We start from the raw sequence: 16,940 nt of genomic DNA, 5'->3' as shown, positions 1-16,940 counted from the left end.
ACGACAGTGGAAGGCCTCGACGAGAAACTGAAGCACGACGTCATCCTTGCGGATCTCAAGAAGATGCTGCGCTGCGACGGGGGCATCACCAGGAAGGAGGGGGCCGGCGTTGTCATCCGACTCAACACCGACCGCACCAACGCGGTGAAAGAATTCCTGTGGAAATCTGGCCTGGCAGCGAAAGACAAGATCAGCTGCACACCATGCATCTAGTGTTTAGCAAATACAGATATTCAGGCCCCTTGCGATCGCATTGAGTGTGGATGTATAAATTACGTGTCTCATACTTCTTAATTGTCAGAGTATGACAAAACAAAATGGGCATTTCATTTGTAGAAAAGATGACAGCCGGGGCTTGCGACGTGCTTTCAATATTATACAAAGATAGGAAAATTCCTGGTTGACTTTCCTGGCAATCATCACTTAAAAATTCGACATCTTGAAGGTGCCCCTGTTAACGATTCTGGCTGGTGAACAATTTGATGAGATTAAACAAGTGGCTAACTAATTTTTCTCCCACATTCCTGCCAATAACATGGTCGCATGTTATTGTCATTACTCTCTCTCTCTCTCTCTCTCTCTCTCTCTCTCTCTCTCTCTTTCTCTGCGCGCAAAAGAGAGGTCTTGGGTGTCCAAAATTTATATGTTCTAAAGGCGTTCTCTCAAGAGGTCTCCTCCTACAAAGATAGGGTCCATTCCATTCCACTTCTAATTTGTGCAGTTATGATGATGATGATATCACACTAATTTTGGTTTTGTCCCCTGGAAAATTGATTTGATCTTATTCTGCCCATCTCAAAACATTGTTAACTCATGTCAACCCTCCTAGAATGACAAAACTTATGTGAATTTATATATACATATTCTTTCATTATGTGAATGTCCATCTTATAAACTTGTTAACTTTGTGCATGAGGTAAGATGTAAATCAAAATCTAGATATATGGACTGAAAATAATATTGAAAAATTGAACCCATTTCCTTCGTTTACCCATCATTTACCTGCTAAATCAAGTTCGTGGGTTCATCCAATCCATATTGAAGTACATGTTAATTCAAATTTGTGAAAATTATCTAAAAAGTACCAAACTATTGTATAGTAATCAATTTAGTCTCAAACGTTTCAATTATACTAATTTAGTCATAAACTTTTTGACAATTTACTCATTTGGTCCCTTCAGTCAATTTCGATTGAAAATTATGATATGGGTGTCGACTAACCTATGTAAACAAATTTTTTATGTTTTTATATTTTCTAAATTTCACTATGTTTTTCAAATTTTTTTCTTTCTTTCCTCCTTTTCACAAGTTGAGGCTAGCAATGGCTAGTGACCAACAAGGGCGTGCCTTGCTCGAGGCTGGCAAGGCCGACCTCATTAGCTCGCTAGAGGCTAGTGAGGGCTTGAGGTCAAGCCTTACTAGCCCTCACTTGTGGCTAGTCACTAGTCATCGGCGAGGCTAACAAATAGTTGGAGGAAGAAAAGGAAAAAAAGATTTTTTTTTTTAAATCATAAAAATTGAAAAATTAAAAGAAATGCGAAAATTGCCACATCATTGTTGATTATGCTAATAAGATTGTCAAGTAAGCGATTTCTTGGCAAAATTAACCAGAATAACTAAATTGGCAAATCATCAAAAGATTTAGGGCTAAATTGACATAATTAAAAAGCTTATGGCTAAATTGACAAATTGTCAAAGGTTTAGGATTAATTGGCACAATTAAAATATTATGACTAAATTGATCATCGTACAATAAGTTAATGACTTTTTGGACAATTTTTCCATGAAAATTATCTATGCTTGGACTACTTTTCCTTAATATCACGCATACATTTGAAATTAGTGAATGAATTGGACCCAATCTAGTTCCATTCGTTTCTCAAAAAATATGGCGTTTCTAGAAATTGTTTTCCAATAAGCTATTTTCTAGGAAAATAATAGTATTTTTCAATGTTTGGTTGAACTTTGAAAATAAACTAGAAAATATTTTCCGCCATTCAAGAAGGAAAATCTTTTCTTGCATGCACTTGTTTTCAATAAATTTTTAAATCAGTTTTTCAATTTTTTTTCCTTTCCCTTTTTTTTTCCTTCTTCTTCCTTGGCCTTGGCTGGTCGCTAGCTATGCCGATGGTCGATTAGTGACCAGCCATTGGCGAGCTCCGACCTCGCCCTAGGCTGGAGAGGCTCAAGCTCACCAAATTCCGACGAGGCTCTACCTCGCTTGATCGAGCAATGCCCAAGTTTGCCCGAGGCCAGCAAGTTGGGTAGGGCTCAAGCCTCGCCAAAGGTCGGCAAGGCTTTGGTGACCTCGGGTGAGGCCCATGCCTCACTCAGCTTGTCGGAATCTAGCGAGCTTGAGTCTCACCGACCTGGGGGCGAGGTCGAAGCTTGTCAATGGCCGGTCACTAGCAATTGCCGTAGTCGGCGACCGACTAAGCCCAAGGAAGAAGAAGAAAAAAAAAGAAAAGAAAAGAAAAGAAAAGAAAAAGAATTAGAAAGTTGATTTTTTTTTTTTTTTTAAATGTGTTTGGTGAAAGAAAGTGAAGTGGATGAAGTTATGGAAAATATTTTCTACTTTTTGAAAAGTGAAAAACATTTTCTCTACTCTTGAAAAAATATTTTTTAATAGCAAAAAATATTTTCCTTGATTAGTTCATCGTTTATAAAATGAACACTAGAAAATTCAAAAAATATTTTTTTGAAAGTTATTTTCTGTGAAATAAACACCAAGCGTAAGAGATCAAACAACCATCTTCTCGCAAAAGAATTCGTACACAAGGGCACCGCTTGGCTTAAACTCAGTGTGACGTGTGAATGAGGTCACCACGACGAATGCCTACAGAGGGTTGTTTGGATATATAGAATAAATAAATAAATAAATAAAGGAAGAAGACAAAACGGCTTCAAAAAGTAATGCTATATTCTCAAAATTAGAAATTTCCTGAGACCCAACAGCTAATCATTCAATGATTGAGTGTAGATTTACCATTAATTAAACGCAACTAAACCGCACGACTCTAACATGAGAAATTCAAGCGATTGATGATTGGGCACGTTCACTTGCGTAGCAAGACTCCCTAGTAATTAAGCAGGATCCTCGATTGATCACTTTTCAATTAGACTTGGTCTATTTTGCAGCTCATTTTGACTGCCCATGCTAGACACTTAGACTTAGCACTATTCACGTAACAAGCCTTTGACAGTATTATCAGTGGCACATAAGTCCTGTCTTATGCGTGAAAATTATGACACCAGCATATCCAAGCCTGACGTATGATTACCAAAACGCGAACATTATAATATAACGCGTTGATAATCATGAGAGTGTGTGTTAGAATTTCAAAGAAAAGCTTTTTGAATGCCATCTTATTCATGGGGGGAATGCCTTGTCTGTGATCGCCGCGTTACATGTGATGGAAGTGATGGGTGAATGTGCGAATCATATGCCTTCACTCTTGCACCGAAAGTGGTGGGTGAAGGTGCGATCACATGCCTTCAGTCTTGCACCGAAAGGGTTGGTGAATTGGACGACAGAGACTCACCAACTTTTTCTAAAGAGAATAGGCACTTCCAACATGTCATGTAGTGACACGCTACTTGTCGTCACATATGATACCTACCTCATTATTTTGTTCTTCTTTTGTTTTTGGAGGGGATTTCTTCATTTAACGTTTAGGTGGCGTGAGGGACTAGTCTTTTGTAACATCAGATCTGGTCTGTTTGTTAAATTCAATCTAAGACAGACCATCCACACTAAAAATAAAAAATTAGGTTTAAGAAATTATTTCTTGAATGTCCGATCAGAACTCAAGTGATTGCATCGAGTAAAAAGGGGAAGGAAACGTCATGAATGAGTTCATCGGGACAAGTTAACATCACGAAACCCTTCTGCCTGATTTAGTATTATGCTATGGCGTGCTATAGAATGCCTTGATGGAGAAAATACCATAGTTGGTGTTCTTAAAAGTAATTCCGATGTTGATCTGGGTATTCTATTTACAGCAGTTGTTTACTCTAAAGTTGAAGAAGCATCCCTTTCGGCACAAGAATTTATTTCGCGTGACCAACAGAAAATTCCTCAATATGCACCAGTATATCAGACCTTGTATATAGGGGAATTTGGTGGCGGCTTTTGTACAAATTAGGGTGCGTTTGGAAGGGATGAGTTCTAAAAGTCTATTGGGCAAATGCAAGTCTCATTTGATAAATTTTTGGGAGAGTTTTTAAGAAGATGCAATTGCACTTCCAAAGACTTTTCATCCAATATAGGTCTAGAGTTATATTGGTTTTGAGCGTTTCTTAATGTTAATATATATTTTTTCTTTTAACTTTGCTCGCACTAAACTTTTATAATTCAAGAAATATTTTTTTACGTGACTCTCGGCTGGTGAAGGGCTCAAACCGCAAACAAGGCTAGATCTAGAGTTGGTGATGTCGCATCACCACAAGTGACATAGCTAGAGGTCACCTAGCATGTGACTCTAGGCAAGGGTTGCTAATCCCATATTTGGCCAATCGTTAAGTCCTTTATGAGTCTGAGGTTTTTTCTTTATAAAAAAAAGACAAAAGTCATGCATAAAGCATGAATTTTAAAACATCATTAAAATGAAATTTCTTTTTGGATACACTTTCAAATTATAATTTACTAAACACTGCTTGCTTTTATAAAAAAAATTATTTTAACTTAAAATCATTTATATTTTTAAATGTTCTTTTCAAAAGTCAAATCGAACGCACCTTAATTACGTTGATGGAAAAAGAAAAGAAAAGAGGGCAATGAGTACGGCGCAATGATTAAAGAGGCACGCAATTGCAAACCTGGATAAGATTAGATGAGCATTTCGATAATTAATGACGTCATTGTTCAGCGGGCTTAGGCGAACTCCCCGAGACGTTGTGTGAAAGGAATAAATGCCGAGGAGGGAGAAGATACCGTTCCCCATTTGCGTTCACACGGCGCAGATCCTCTTTGGGCGCCCTTTTCACACCTGCCTACCGGACCTGCTCTCCAGCCGATGGCTTTCGGCTTTGCGTCGGGAGAGCCGAGCCCTCTCTTAGGCTATCGGCTTTGCCAAGATACACACGGCTCGCGAGGGGCAAAAAAATAAAAATAAAAATCTCCCCTTATTTTCCGCCGTCGGATGAAGTGAGATTCACATGAATTGATCAAATCTAATTATAGGTATGCACCTGGAGCATGCGAGTATGCATGTCGTGACTCGTGAGGGCTCTTTCCTTTTGCTTGAAAAAGTTCAAAAGAATTTCCTTCGTCTTTATTCCATCGAAATTGAAAATAAATTGAGAATACTTGTGCAAATGTTGAGGTAAGCTCTTTTAAAAAATTTAAAGAAATATTCATTGCGAAGAAAGTAAATGCACGGGCTGCGGAATTTAAGAAAAAATAAAAAGAAAAACTCTAAATGGATCTAATAATTTGATCAAGCCGAATGGGAGTACCTAGCTAAGTTTATAGAGATCGAAATATCTATAACCTTTTTTTAAGTCATGTCAAATTTTGAGTATTAAAGTATATCTATTTGGCTCAATTACATCCCTAATGACACTACAACTACAAAATTCTCGAGAAGTTATCTTATAATGAAGTGAGAAAAACTCTATATGCATAATCAATATAATTTCGAAAGTAAATTGATATAAGGAACATTCACAGATTGAGATTCCCAAGTTTGTTCCTTTTAATTAAGTAAATTCGGTGCTTTTTAGAGCATGATAATTTTATTCACTCTAACTAATTTAATTATTAAATCAAAATAATGACACTTCATATGAGAAAATACTTATCCGGACCTGATTAATAATAAATCTAATCAATTACAATCTTCGCATCACGTGAATTTCAAAAAAATCGGCGGTTATGATTGCACTCACGGGCGGTTGGTATCATCCGTGTAGGCTTACGTGGCACTGTCCAGGCCGACTGAGACAACAGGACCGAACAACAAACAACCGAAATGGCTCGAGCCGAGCCTATCCGAGCCGAGCTAAACTACGTTCGCCGACAGCTCCGCGCAGGCAGAGGCACCAACGTCGTCCATCACATGCAGGGGGCAAGTGCCTCCCGAAATTAGCTGGTGGTGGATGTAGGATGAGGTCAACCCTACGCTTTCACGTGCCACGTCAGACGGTTGTCTTCCGACGTGGCAACAAATTAGGTTTGACCCCCCTGTCACCGTCACGTTCATCAACCGAAGACCATCTCCTCCAGCTAAATTTCTCTCCCTCCTCTCCTCTTATTTAACTCCCGCTCCTCCTCCATTCCCAAGATCTTGATCTCTTCTTCGCTCCGCAACAACCGTCGAACGTTTCAGAAGGAAAGAGACAGAGAATAACAATCAGATGGGGAACTGCATCAGGCACGAGTCTCCGATGCAATGGGGCGGCGACGACTGGGAGGACGGGCTGTCCTCCTCGCCTGAGAGCGGCGCAGATCCTGCGGTGGCTGCGGACCTGGAGGAGACAGAGGATCTCCTCGAGAAGAGCAGGCAGCGCTGGTCGGGCAATGCCGCGGCGACGCCGGCGGTGGCGGCAGCGAGGGTGGAGGTGAAGATAAGGATAACGAAGAGGCAGTTGGAGGAGTTGCTGGGGAAGCCGGACACGAAGGAGGAGAAGACCGTAGAGCGACTGGTTTCGCAGCTGATGGCGATAAGCGCGAGTGACAGGTTCGAGACGGGGCAGAGGTCGTGGAGGCCCGCGTTGAAGAGCATCCCTGAGGTCAATTAGCTTTTGGTATATCATGTGAACTGGGTAGATGCCGAGAGGGTTTATTTGTCTCTTTTTTTTTTTTTCTGTTTTTATTAGGAGATGCACATAGTGATGAATTTATCGATCTTGATCTCGGAGGAATTCATATTCTTTTGCTGGGTTTTGCAGTCTGATGTACAGAACATAAGAGAAAAACAGAGTATTGTCAAGTGATGGTGACAATACTGTACATTTCCTTCCTACTCTCTCTGTCTCTTTCTCTGTCTCCCTCTCTTCTTGTCCTAAATTAATATTTGGAGATAATTGAGATTAGTTAGGAGCTGATTTTTCTCGACTAGCAATCGTTACTTCGCGCTCCAGGTTGTGTCCTCTTACTTTATGTTGGGAAACAGAGGTTGGTAAAGAAAAATCGAAGGTGAAGGAAAAAAAATTGGTGGGGGAAATGAATTCTTTGATAAAATAAAATGAAGGCGATGAAGATATAGGAGACGAAATTATCTTGTTGGTAAGGAGAGGAAAAGAAGGAGGAAAGAAAAAGTCTTCATGCACTTCTATCTTCAAAATAAGAGAAAAAAGGAAAAATGAGGTCAATTTTGAGAAAATGTAATTTACGATATCCCCGGAGTTTCTCCTCCCAAGGTGGGAGTCACGACAACTGGCGCGGGCCCCAGTGGACCTTGAGATCGTCGTCTATTCTCATCTTAGTCGTCCGTACGCCTTCCCAAGCGAGGGAATTTGCCTTGCCTAATCAATCACGCGTCCATTTTCATTCTCTTACCATAGGGGCAATTCCGTCATTCTAGCCAAATGGAGAAGCTAGTCAATGGGCCCAAGCCGAGGTCGGCCCACGATCATCTTCGTCGCGCCCGAGATATTTGAACGGCTAAAAGCCCAGAACCATCATCGAATCATCCCCGTCATCTCCCTCTTTAGAAAATGCCGGACTCAGCATGTTGAAGTTTTGAGGTTTTGAATGATAATTTTAAACGTAGATAGTCGAGCCAACCAGCTATGACTGTACAATATTTTGGGGATTTAGGGTCCTATCTTATCAGCAATTCTTATTTGTGCGCGGAGACACATATTTGAAGTCAAAATGCATCAAATGAAAACAGGTCATCCCAAATGCTTGACTTCCCACGTAGCCTTAACGTGAATTCGGAATGATCTTGTAGTAGTATTGCATCGCGATCGAAAGATCATTGACTAGTGTGGATAGCCATTAGAATCTATAGACACAAAACTCATGATTAGATCGTCATATTAATCTCAATTCGGAGACGTTGCTTTCGATGAAACAAAAAACAAAGCGGCTAAGCTAGGCGGCTAAGCTAGGACTAGTCCTCTTGAGAAGCGCCTCCACGAAACGTTGCCATGGAAATTCCACATCCGCCGATTCGTTGAACGGAACATTTGATTGTGTAGTACTTACTTGACCGTCGCCGACAAATTTGAAGAGGCTGAATCCGTTGCGGCATCCCTGGCGAGTGGCGACATGCCCACGCGAGGGACATTTTTCTTAGGTAGTTTGCTTGCCCAGCTCTTGCCAAGGGTGCAAATAATAATCATTCTGATCAAAAATTGATTTTTGAAAAGAAATAAATTTTTATGTTTAATATCAATACAAAATTTTATTTTGAATAATTTTGTTTGATAATGACACAAAATTTCTCCTTCCCGAGGGACGGTGGATGGTGGCAATGGATTATGATTGTGGTGGACAACGGCAAACAATGACGGGTGATGGTGGATGGCGGTGGCTAGTGGCCATTGGATGCGGAGGACAATAGCAGTTGCCAACGGCCGATTATGGCCAAGGACGGCAACTGGCAGCGACCGGCTTGACTAGTTAAAAGAATAAGCAATGAGAAGGGTTTTTATTTCTCATTTCCATTCAAAAAATAGAAAACTAAAATATTTGTACTTTTTATTTCCGTTCCAAACCTATTTCTGGACTAAAAATTTGTTTCAGAAATTGAAAAATGAAATTGCGTCACTAGATGAATTTCTATTCCAAAAACAAGTTTGGAATAAAAAAATTGTTATGTAATAAAAATAAAATGGTTATTGTACTCGCCCTAAGCTTCTACCTTTTGAGCTCATGAAAGACTACTTGACCATCGATCCCTCTGGTTGATTTCATTTCAATGTCCAGTTGTAAAATATTCATCTTTGTTTCACCGAAAATGTGATGAAATGTCTTTCAAGGATATGAATGGATTGATGGATGAATTCACAAAGATTGTGAATGGTTCTTTGTTGATTTTAAACAAAAAAGTAAATGACAAGAAGATTAAAGGTATTGAGACCGGAGGTAACTGTGCTTGGCCATGTAAATTGCAAGAAAGTAATTGATTTGAGATTTACAAAGAATCAACTAGCGGTATTCATAACCCTCTATCGACGGTTAAAGATGTCGTTTAAAAGAATTGAATGTTTGAAACAAGTGTAGGTTCTTGTCAATGATTGATGTTCGTTATCAGTAACTTCATTGAAAAGTAGTCGATTTCCCTCGATTTATCAATTGTTTCGTTCATCAATGATTTCTATCTTCATCAAATTCTACTCTCATCTGCTAAATGCGATGCTTGTTGATAATAACCAAAAGTATATCAATTTTTGGTGTCAACATATGCCCACTCTTAAAAGAATTTAATGACTGTTTGGTCATTCAATTCCTTTAAATTATAAAATCAAGAGTCATCATATACCCTCTTACTATTGGCAAATTTGATTTTTCACTTTTAGATTGCTCTTTGAATTAATTTCTTGAAAACAATATAGTTAATTTTGTTATGGCTCCATCAATCGTGCCACTTACAATATTTCTTGTTTACTAAATCTTCTTTACATGGGATAATTTGGCCTTTTATTAAATTTATCAGGCCATCTTTTAAGAGAAATCGAAGATTTCATCCAACTTATTAGTTTCAACGAGTCAACTTGAATTTCTTTAACTCTAGCCATTCTTGTGTCTTTCATTTCGGGAGGTTTTAAGGATCGACAAATGTGAGGCTTGTCAAGCATCATTTTTGCTACATTTATTTCAATGTCAGATTCATATGTTTGACTCATAATTTTTCAGAAGAGACACGTTTTGTGTAAAAGTATTCATGTGGCTCTTTACCTCTATCTTTTTACATTCGCTCATAGGGAGAAACTCTCATTGCTAATTGAAATAAAATGGCAAAATTTTGACCTTCAAATGTTTCTTTTAAATTGAATTTTGAATAATTAAAAACCACACGTGATTTTTTTTTTCTAAGAGCAAAGTGAGGCATATTATTAGCCTTCTTAAATCTATCAATTGCCTGATCAAGTGACTCACTATTATATTGATAAAATTTAGCCAAATCAGCGGCAGGTACTTGTGGTATCAATTGATAAATTGAGAATGGTATTGTCTTTTCATCTCTGCAATTACACACTGAATTAGGTGGTATATTAGTGTATCAAGCAAAAAAAAAAATTCCATAAATAACTCGAGTCATAAAAATCTCATTTCTACTTCCCTACCCTAGGCATAAATTAGACAGTATGTTCGATTGTCGATTGCTTATCTTTACAACTAAAAATGGCAAAATCAAGCATTTATAAAACCTCTTGAAAAAGACTAATTATTGAACCATTCAAGGTGTAGTTTTCTACAAATAAGTATGCAAATACCCTTGTCCAACCTCAATTGTTGTTGAGTTTCTTTATCGAAGTGTGTAGGGTTCAAATGAGGATTTAGTTGGTCATCTCGCCCCCCACGCAGTGATGTCAGTCTTGCCTAATTATTTAGGTTAATTGACATGTTAGGCCCAACAAGAATATTGGCATTGGGTGATACCAATGGAGTCCTAGGCCTTACATTTTGAACAATTGGTCAACCTGTTGACTAGTTGGACTCGCTAAATTATTTTGACCAACATTAACTTGATTATTCCCATTATACTTACCTTGATTAGAAGATTCGGGCCTTTACATATTTCTTTTAAAAGGGTTGATTAATTTGACCAACATTATTAGCATCATTAAATGGAAAAAAAAAAGACGAGGAACATACTCGTTAAATGATCCTAGCCTCCAGAGGGCATCATTCATGACATTGATACAATCTGCTTGATTACATTGAATATGTAACTCATAATGTAGTTGGTCATATCATTCCGTCACTCTTCGAACGTTTTTCTCATGGTTGACACCATGTTGAGATTTGATGCAACTTTCCTCAATTTCTCATTAGTGTGATGCATCAAAAGATCAACTTCTTCACGTCGGTCCTCTTCTGCTGCTCTCCTACTAGGTAAAGTATTGGAATGCGTGGTTGTCTTGTTACCAATTTGTGGTGGTGGGTTATTGTTGCAAGCAACATTGTTGGACTCTTGTTGATTTCTAATTCTTGCCATCACAATCTCATCAAATCAACAAAATGTGTCCACTGGACGTGCCAAAAAAATGTTTCACTAAAATGATGATGAAATATCTTTAAAAAATATGGATGGATCAATAAGTAAATCGACAAAAGTTGTGAAGGGTCCTTTGTTGATTTCGGACTGAAAAGTAAATGACTACAAAATTAAAGGTATTGAGATTGGACAAAATTATGATTAGCCATGCAAATTGCCAAAAAGAGAGAGAGAGGATAAAGATAGATTTGCAAGAATGTTGAGTGATTTGGTTGATTGGAGGGGGTTTAGAAAGAATACACTTACGATATTTATAACCCTTTATCGATGGTTATATACAATAATTACTTACAAAGGTTACTGAATTTGATAAAACAAATGTCTTACTAATCCTACTTGCAGTCATAAGAAATGACTCTGCAATCTTCTATAAAGTTACACATCCGAAGCTTTCTCTACTTTATAGTTACATGACGATGTCAATGACTTCACCGACAAGTTTTGATTCTTGTCAATAATTGGTGTTTGTTGTCATCGACTTCATTATAGAGTTATCGATTGCCTTCGAGTTGTCGATTTTTTTGTTCATTGATAACTTTTATTTTTATCAATCTCTGCTTTCATTGATTAAGATTGATGTTCATTGATTACAACTAAAATCTCGGTCTTTTTTGGGTGTCAATAATCTTAAAAAATTTAAGGTTAGTTGGAGAACGGAAGTCTCATTCAATAACTTTTTACAACTTGGGTCATCTCGAGGTTGCTTCAATATTTGGTGAGATGAGTTTGACTGGATGCTCCATCCCGGTCCACGAGAGCAGACCAGAAGCGCCTCCGGCTTCGGTGGGCGTTTCATTTATTATTTGGAATCAACCGGTAAATTTATACGAGGGTCACGAATTTGAAGTGTCCTTATCTTTGGGAATAGTCAAATGCTGGATCAATCGTCGCCAGCCACCAGAAACACTCTTCTCTATTTTAATGAAAGCTTTGTGGCCATTGGCTAGCTACATAGTCTCGTCTTGGGCCCACATCACAATGTGAACTTTTCGATGCTCTTTCCTTATGGTCCACGATTCGCTTTCTGTCCTAATCCTTTCGAGAAATCTGTTGAGGGAAAAGACCGCCTTAGGCGAACGAGCATTGCTCGCTTGGTCGCCACGTTTTTCATGTGATTAGCGGATGTGTTTGATTGAATAAGTCAAAATTAGTTAGCACGAATGAAAACTTTTTTGTCTTTATGCTTCTTTTTTTCCATATGCACTTTTTTCTGTCCGTATATTGCGCCATCAATTTTTCTGGCTGAAGATAATGGAATCTGGTTAGCCTTTATCACAATAACATACTTTGATTTATCGGAATAACATACGCTTTAAAATTCGGTTAATATTTATTGAGCATGTCTTTATTTTAAAACATTTCTTTCTAGGATCAAAGTAATCACTATCTTGGTCCATTTTATTGAATTAATTGGACTGAGCTGTATGTCCCAAAAACAAGAAAAAGTTGGAGTTAACACAACTTTGGATCCCAAAAAATGCACATCTTCTTTAATCTCAAGGCTTATCAAGGGAATTTCGAATTATCCATAACTTTAATTTCAAATAAAGGGAAAAAAATACGAGTGGTCCATAAACTTTCGCCCAATATGTAATGCAAATCTTGAATTTTTAATTTATTCGGTGTTATCAATGAATCGTAGCTTAATATGTAATATAATTCTTGAACTTTTAATTTATTCAATATGATAATTAATCTTTTGGTACATATTCAATTTAATTCCAAATCATATGAAAATGTTGCTATCCCTGAACTTGAATTATTAGAAGGATAATATTAGACATTTTCATATATTTTAAAGACCAAATTAAATATGTATCAAATTGAAAGTTTTAAGATCATATTACATATTAAATAACAGTTGAAAGATCGCATTGGATAAATTACAAATTTCAGGATCACATTATCTCCTCATCCCCAGAAGAAAAAAGGCCATCCTCACACGCTCTTTTTCCTCGTCCATGATTTGGGCCTCGTCTGAGGAAGAAACATGCACCACATTTTTCTCGAGACGAACCCATCGCGCATGGGGACGCGGGGACTTGCAAAATTCCACGCCGGGGAGACCAAAACGACCAATGGCCGCGCGAGATCAGAGTTCCTTCCTCGTGCGCACTGAAGAATTGAGGGAGAGGCATGGCATTCCCCATCTCTCTCTCTCTCTGTCCCTCTGTATCGTCTCATCATCTTTGGCGGTCGCAGTAGCTTCCAGCCTACCACGCTTTGTAATTTTCTGCAATCTTTCCCTTTCGCTCAACTCCACAAAATCTCCCCCCTCTTCCGTCCCTTTGAAATCCTTGTCGGACTACTCCCCCTGTCCGATTTTCGTCTTCCTGCTTCGAGTTCTCTCTCTCTCTCTCTCTCTCTCTCTCTCTCTCTCTCTCTCGGGGCTCTTTGACTTGGCTGGCACCTCCTCGGCGGTTCTTGGCGAGACGGCGACCGTGCTTCGGGTAAGAATGCCATAGCCTCCCCTCTCTCTGTCTCGAACAGTCATCAAGTCTTGGTTTTGATACATGGGTTTGTTTTGGTTTCCGAGGAAGCGAGCTGAATGGCGACATTCGTCTCGTCAAGACTCCGTTTTCTACTTCATAGGGTGTTCAGTTTCTTGTCGCTGTTTTTCTTCCCCCCCATTTTCAAATAATCTTTGAGGAGTGAAATTGAGTTTTGCTTCAAAATCCGGTGCTCAAGTAGATTACTGATCAGACTGTTGAGTAGCTTCGATCGTCGACTGGACTTTGACGCTCTTCAAGCTCTTTTGTCTTCGACGAACTGAGGAAGAATGAGTTGCAGGACGGTTAATTTGAAGTTTGACTATGAATGCAGTCGAAACGATCAGCTGGTTTCGCGTAGAACTGATGAATAAACCTTTTTTTTCACCGTTCTTCCAATTCTCTGCAACTGAATGGGAGGCACAGAAATTGTGCATAGTTCTTATTGTGATGGTACCTGATAATTTCTTGGTTGGTTGACTAATCCTGCTTTCACCATAGTTCATCCTTCGTGATTTGCTGATATTCCGTTTGTAATTCTGCTATAATATACAATACGGTCACAGCTTGCACTTTTCCACTTCATTTTAGAAAGCCCCAATAGAATGGAAAGTAGTGGCGCCAGCTCTTTCCTGAGGAACAGAAATCTGGAGAGCTTTTTGAATGCGAGCTCCATAGACACTTTTGGAGTTTCATCAAAAGCCTTGGCGAAAGATGAGGTGGGATATCGGCCAAGGACTGATGGATATGTTGATGAAGATGGGTGGTTTTCCGAGTTGATATCTTGGATCAGAATAGTGACGTGCTTCTTGTCGATGATGGTTACGACTTTCATTTGGGCATTGATCATGGTTGTTTTGATCCCGTGGCCCTATGAAAGAATAAGGCAAGGGAATATTTATGGGCACGTAACTGGCAGGCTGCTGGTAAGCTACTTTTGGTTTCATAAGTTACTTCAACATTACAAGTGATAGTACTTCATTTATGCTGCTATTTGGTTAAAGTCTCTCAATTACTTCAAATTGTTGGCCTTGTAGCAAATTGTCAGTTCCAAAAAACAGCAGTGATTAGAAGGCTTCGTTCTAACTTTTCTGTTGATTGAAGATTAAAAGACTAATCTTGCTTTAAACCACCATGTGTGGGCAGTTATGGGCTGCAATTTGGAATCTTTCTTCTTTTTCCCTCATATTACTATGGGGAAGCGATATTAGGTTTATCAACTCATATAGTTGGTTACCGATGTATCAATTCATTGCATCATCCATTAAATTCAGAATACACAATTAGTTATGTGAATCTTACCAGAAGGGTTTATGTAATTAATATTTGGTGGTACTTGGATTGACATCTGAGGAGAAAATGTGATCCTTAATTCCTTATCATTGTTTGTTGAGTTGACGAGTCTGAGTTTCCGCTCATGCTGAAACTGTTATTCTCCTTGGGGCCATCAGCAGCAGATATAGTTATTTTCTTTAGCAATTTAAGAAAAAGAAATGGAGGATACTGCAAGTGAATGCAATTACTTTGTTGATAGCTAGTTATTATTCTACAGTGCTGCCAAAATTTGTGGCTCTTTGAAGTGTTTCTCTTTTTTCTTTGCGATAATGGTTTTGATTAGGCAGTTGAAGTGGAGTTTATGTATGCGTTCCAGATGTGGATCTTGGGAAATCCAATAAAGTTTGAAGGGCTGGAATATGCTGATGAGAAGGCCATCTATATTTGCAATCATGCATCCCCAATTGATATTTTCCTTATAATGTGGTTGACTCCGACAGGCACTGTTGGTATTGCAAAAAAGGAGGTAAAATCCCTAGTGTAATCTGTTGGTAATACGTGTCAGGGATGAGAAGCATCATGCTGACTGCAAGGCAAGGAGCAATGATACTCATGAGTTTTCTTACAAAGCATATATAAAAACTGGTTTAGGATCCTGTAACTGTGGTCCTGCATCTTACTCTCATTGCATTAGCTCTTGGGATTTATATGTCTATCATTAGGCGAGGCACTATATTCCATGTCTATAGATTATAATGATTCATACCTGTCTCAACAGCATTTGTCATGTCCAACATTGAGATATGATAATTATGTGCACCTCTATTTTATTGATGGATTTCAAAATCTTAACTTCAAATGAAAAATCATCCGTGCAGATTATCTGGTACCCACTTTTTGGACAGCTTTATGTATTGGCCAATCATCTCCGCATAGATCGTTCCAACCCCACTGCAGCCATCAAGTCAATGAGGGAAGTAAGTGTCTTCCTCTGCATTGTTTGGCTAGGTTTTTTATGTGTTTCTAACAAGTCAATGGTGCAATTGCACAGCCAGCTCATGCCGTGGTTAAAAGCAATCTGTCTCTGATCATATTCCCTGAGGGCACCAGGTCAAAGAATGGACGACTGCTTCCTTTTAAGAAGGCAAGTCCCTTACTTAACCAGCTAAAATTTAAAACTCTTACTGAACTCGTCACGAAATTTAGGAATAAGAAGTTGCAGTGTGGTTGGACTGCCTGAAACAGTTAAAGCACATTGCTTTTAGCCCTTTTTTTTAATAACAGATTCATTCCTAAGATGCAGTCCTAAGCTGCATTGTGAATCGTCATTGCTCTTGTTCATGGGCATGCATCATGTTTGTTCAGGGTTTTGTACACTTGGCCTTGCAGTCACGACGCCCAGTAGTGCCTGTAGTCTTGACTGGGACCCATCTAGCATGGAGAAAGGGCAGTTTACATGTTCGCCCCGCACCTCTTACTGTAAAGTTCCTTCCCCCAATCAAAACTGATGAGTGGACTGCTGATCATATCGATGAGTATGTGGAAATGATCCATGACATGTATGTGAAACACCTTCCCGAGTCGCAGAGGCCTCATTCATCGAATGCTGCTACTAGGAATAATTCAGTTTCCTAGGTGAATATGTTAGTGTTGTTGTAACCGTTTGAATGGTTAAAAAATAGAAAACACAAATGCAGTTTTGAGGTTCACTTGAAAATGAGTTTTCTTGCACTGATCTCCTAATTCTTGAATCAAAAGATTACTGGTGCCATCAGAATGATGTGGAAGTGGGATGGAAATTGAGAAACGAATGTTCCCAGTGAAGAACATGCGATGTGTGGGTGTCGCGTTTTCAAAGGATGTCAGATATGGATGTTGGTATGTAAGCATAAGCAAGCCTCCAGACGGCTACTGTTGCAGAAAGATGGGAGTTTTTAGCCGTTGAACGAAGGATGGGAATTCTTATTCTTGCTTTGACGTTCGGACTGGGTGAAAACAAGTG

The 16,940-nt window shown here is 38.8% G+C and overlaps 2 protein-coding genes across 3 annotated transcripts; both read left to right on the top strand.

Moving 5' to 3' along the window:
• The first annotated feature begins 6,357 nt into the window (after positions 1 to 6,357).
• Positions 6,358 to 6,741, top strand: LOC104452113 (hypothetical protein). The gene has a single exon (XM_010066635.2). The coding sequence runs from the start codon at positions 6,358 to 6,360 to the stop codon at positions 6,739 to 6,741; it is 384 nt and encodes a 127-aa protein (XP_010064937.1).
• A 6,466-nt stretch (positions 6,742 to 13,207) lies between these two features.
• LOC104450238 (1-acyl-sn-glycerol-3-phosphate acyltransferase) lies at positions 13,208 to 16,598 on the top strand. Of its 2 annotated transcripts, none has more exons than XM_010064703.3 (6): positions 13,208 to 13,624; positions 14,259 to 14,589; positions 15,315 to 15,464; positions 15,817 to 15,915; positions 15,990 to 16,082; positions 16,304 to 16,598. In XM_010064703.3, exons 2-6 carry the CDS (start codon positions 14,269 to 14,271, stop codon positions 16,571 to 16,573), a joined length of 933 nt encoding a protein of 310 aa, XP_010063005.2. In that variant the 5' UTR covers positions 13,208 to 13,624; positions 14,259 to 14,268; the 3' UTR covers positions 16,574 to 16,598. The 2 variants fall into 2 exon arrangements, with proteins under 2 accessions (XP_010063005.2, XP_010063006.2); XM_010064704.3 differs by having other exon boundaries at positions 13,209 to 13,624; positions 14,255 to 14,589.
• Positions 16,599 to 16,940: the final 342 nt, after the last annotated feature.

This window comes from Eucalyptus grandis, chromosome 6 (genome assembly GCF_016545825.1).
Source record: "Eucalyptus grandis isolate ANBG69807.140 chromosome 6, ASM1654582v1, whole genome shotgun sequence".
NCBI classification, from domain to species: Eukaryota; Viridiplantae; Streptophyta; class Magnoliopsida; order Myrtales; family Myrtaceae; genus Eucalyptus; species Eucalyptus grandis.
Note: the sequence above shows the minus strand (reverse complement) of the source record. Positions and strands in the feature narration are given on the sequence as shown.

What these genes read in the sequence shown, in the direction of transcription:
- LOC104452113 (XM_010066635.2), top strand. Translation starts at nt 6,358, where the DNA reads ATGGGGAACTGCATCAGGCACGAGTCTCCGATGCAATGGGGCGGCGAC.
- LOC104450238 (XM_010064703.3), top strand. Translation starts at nt 14,269, where the DNA reads ATGGAAAGTAGTGGCGCCAGCTCTTTCCTGAGGAACAGAAATCTGGAG. An exon ending in CCATCAAGTCAATGAGGGAA is followed by an intron (nt 15,916 to 15,989) that starts GTAAGTGTCTTC and finishes GCAATTGCACAG; the next exon opens with CCAGCTCATGCCGTGGTTAA. An exon ending in GACTGCTTCCTTTTAAGAAG is followed by an intron (nt 16,083 to 16,303) that starts GCAAGTCCCTTA and finishes ATGTTTGTTCAG; the next exon opens with GGTTTTGTACACTTGGCCTT.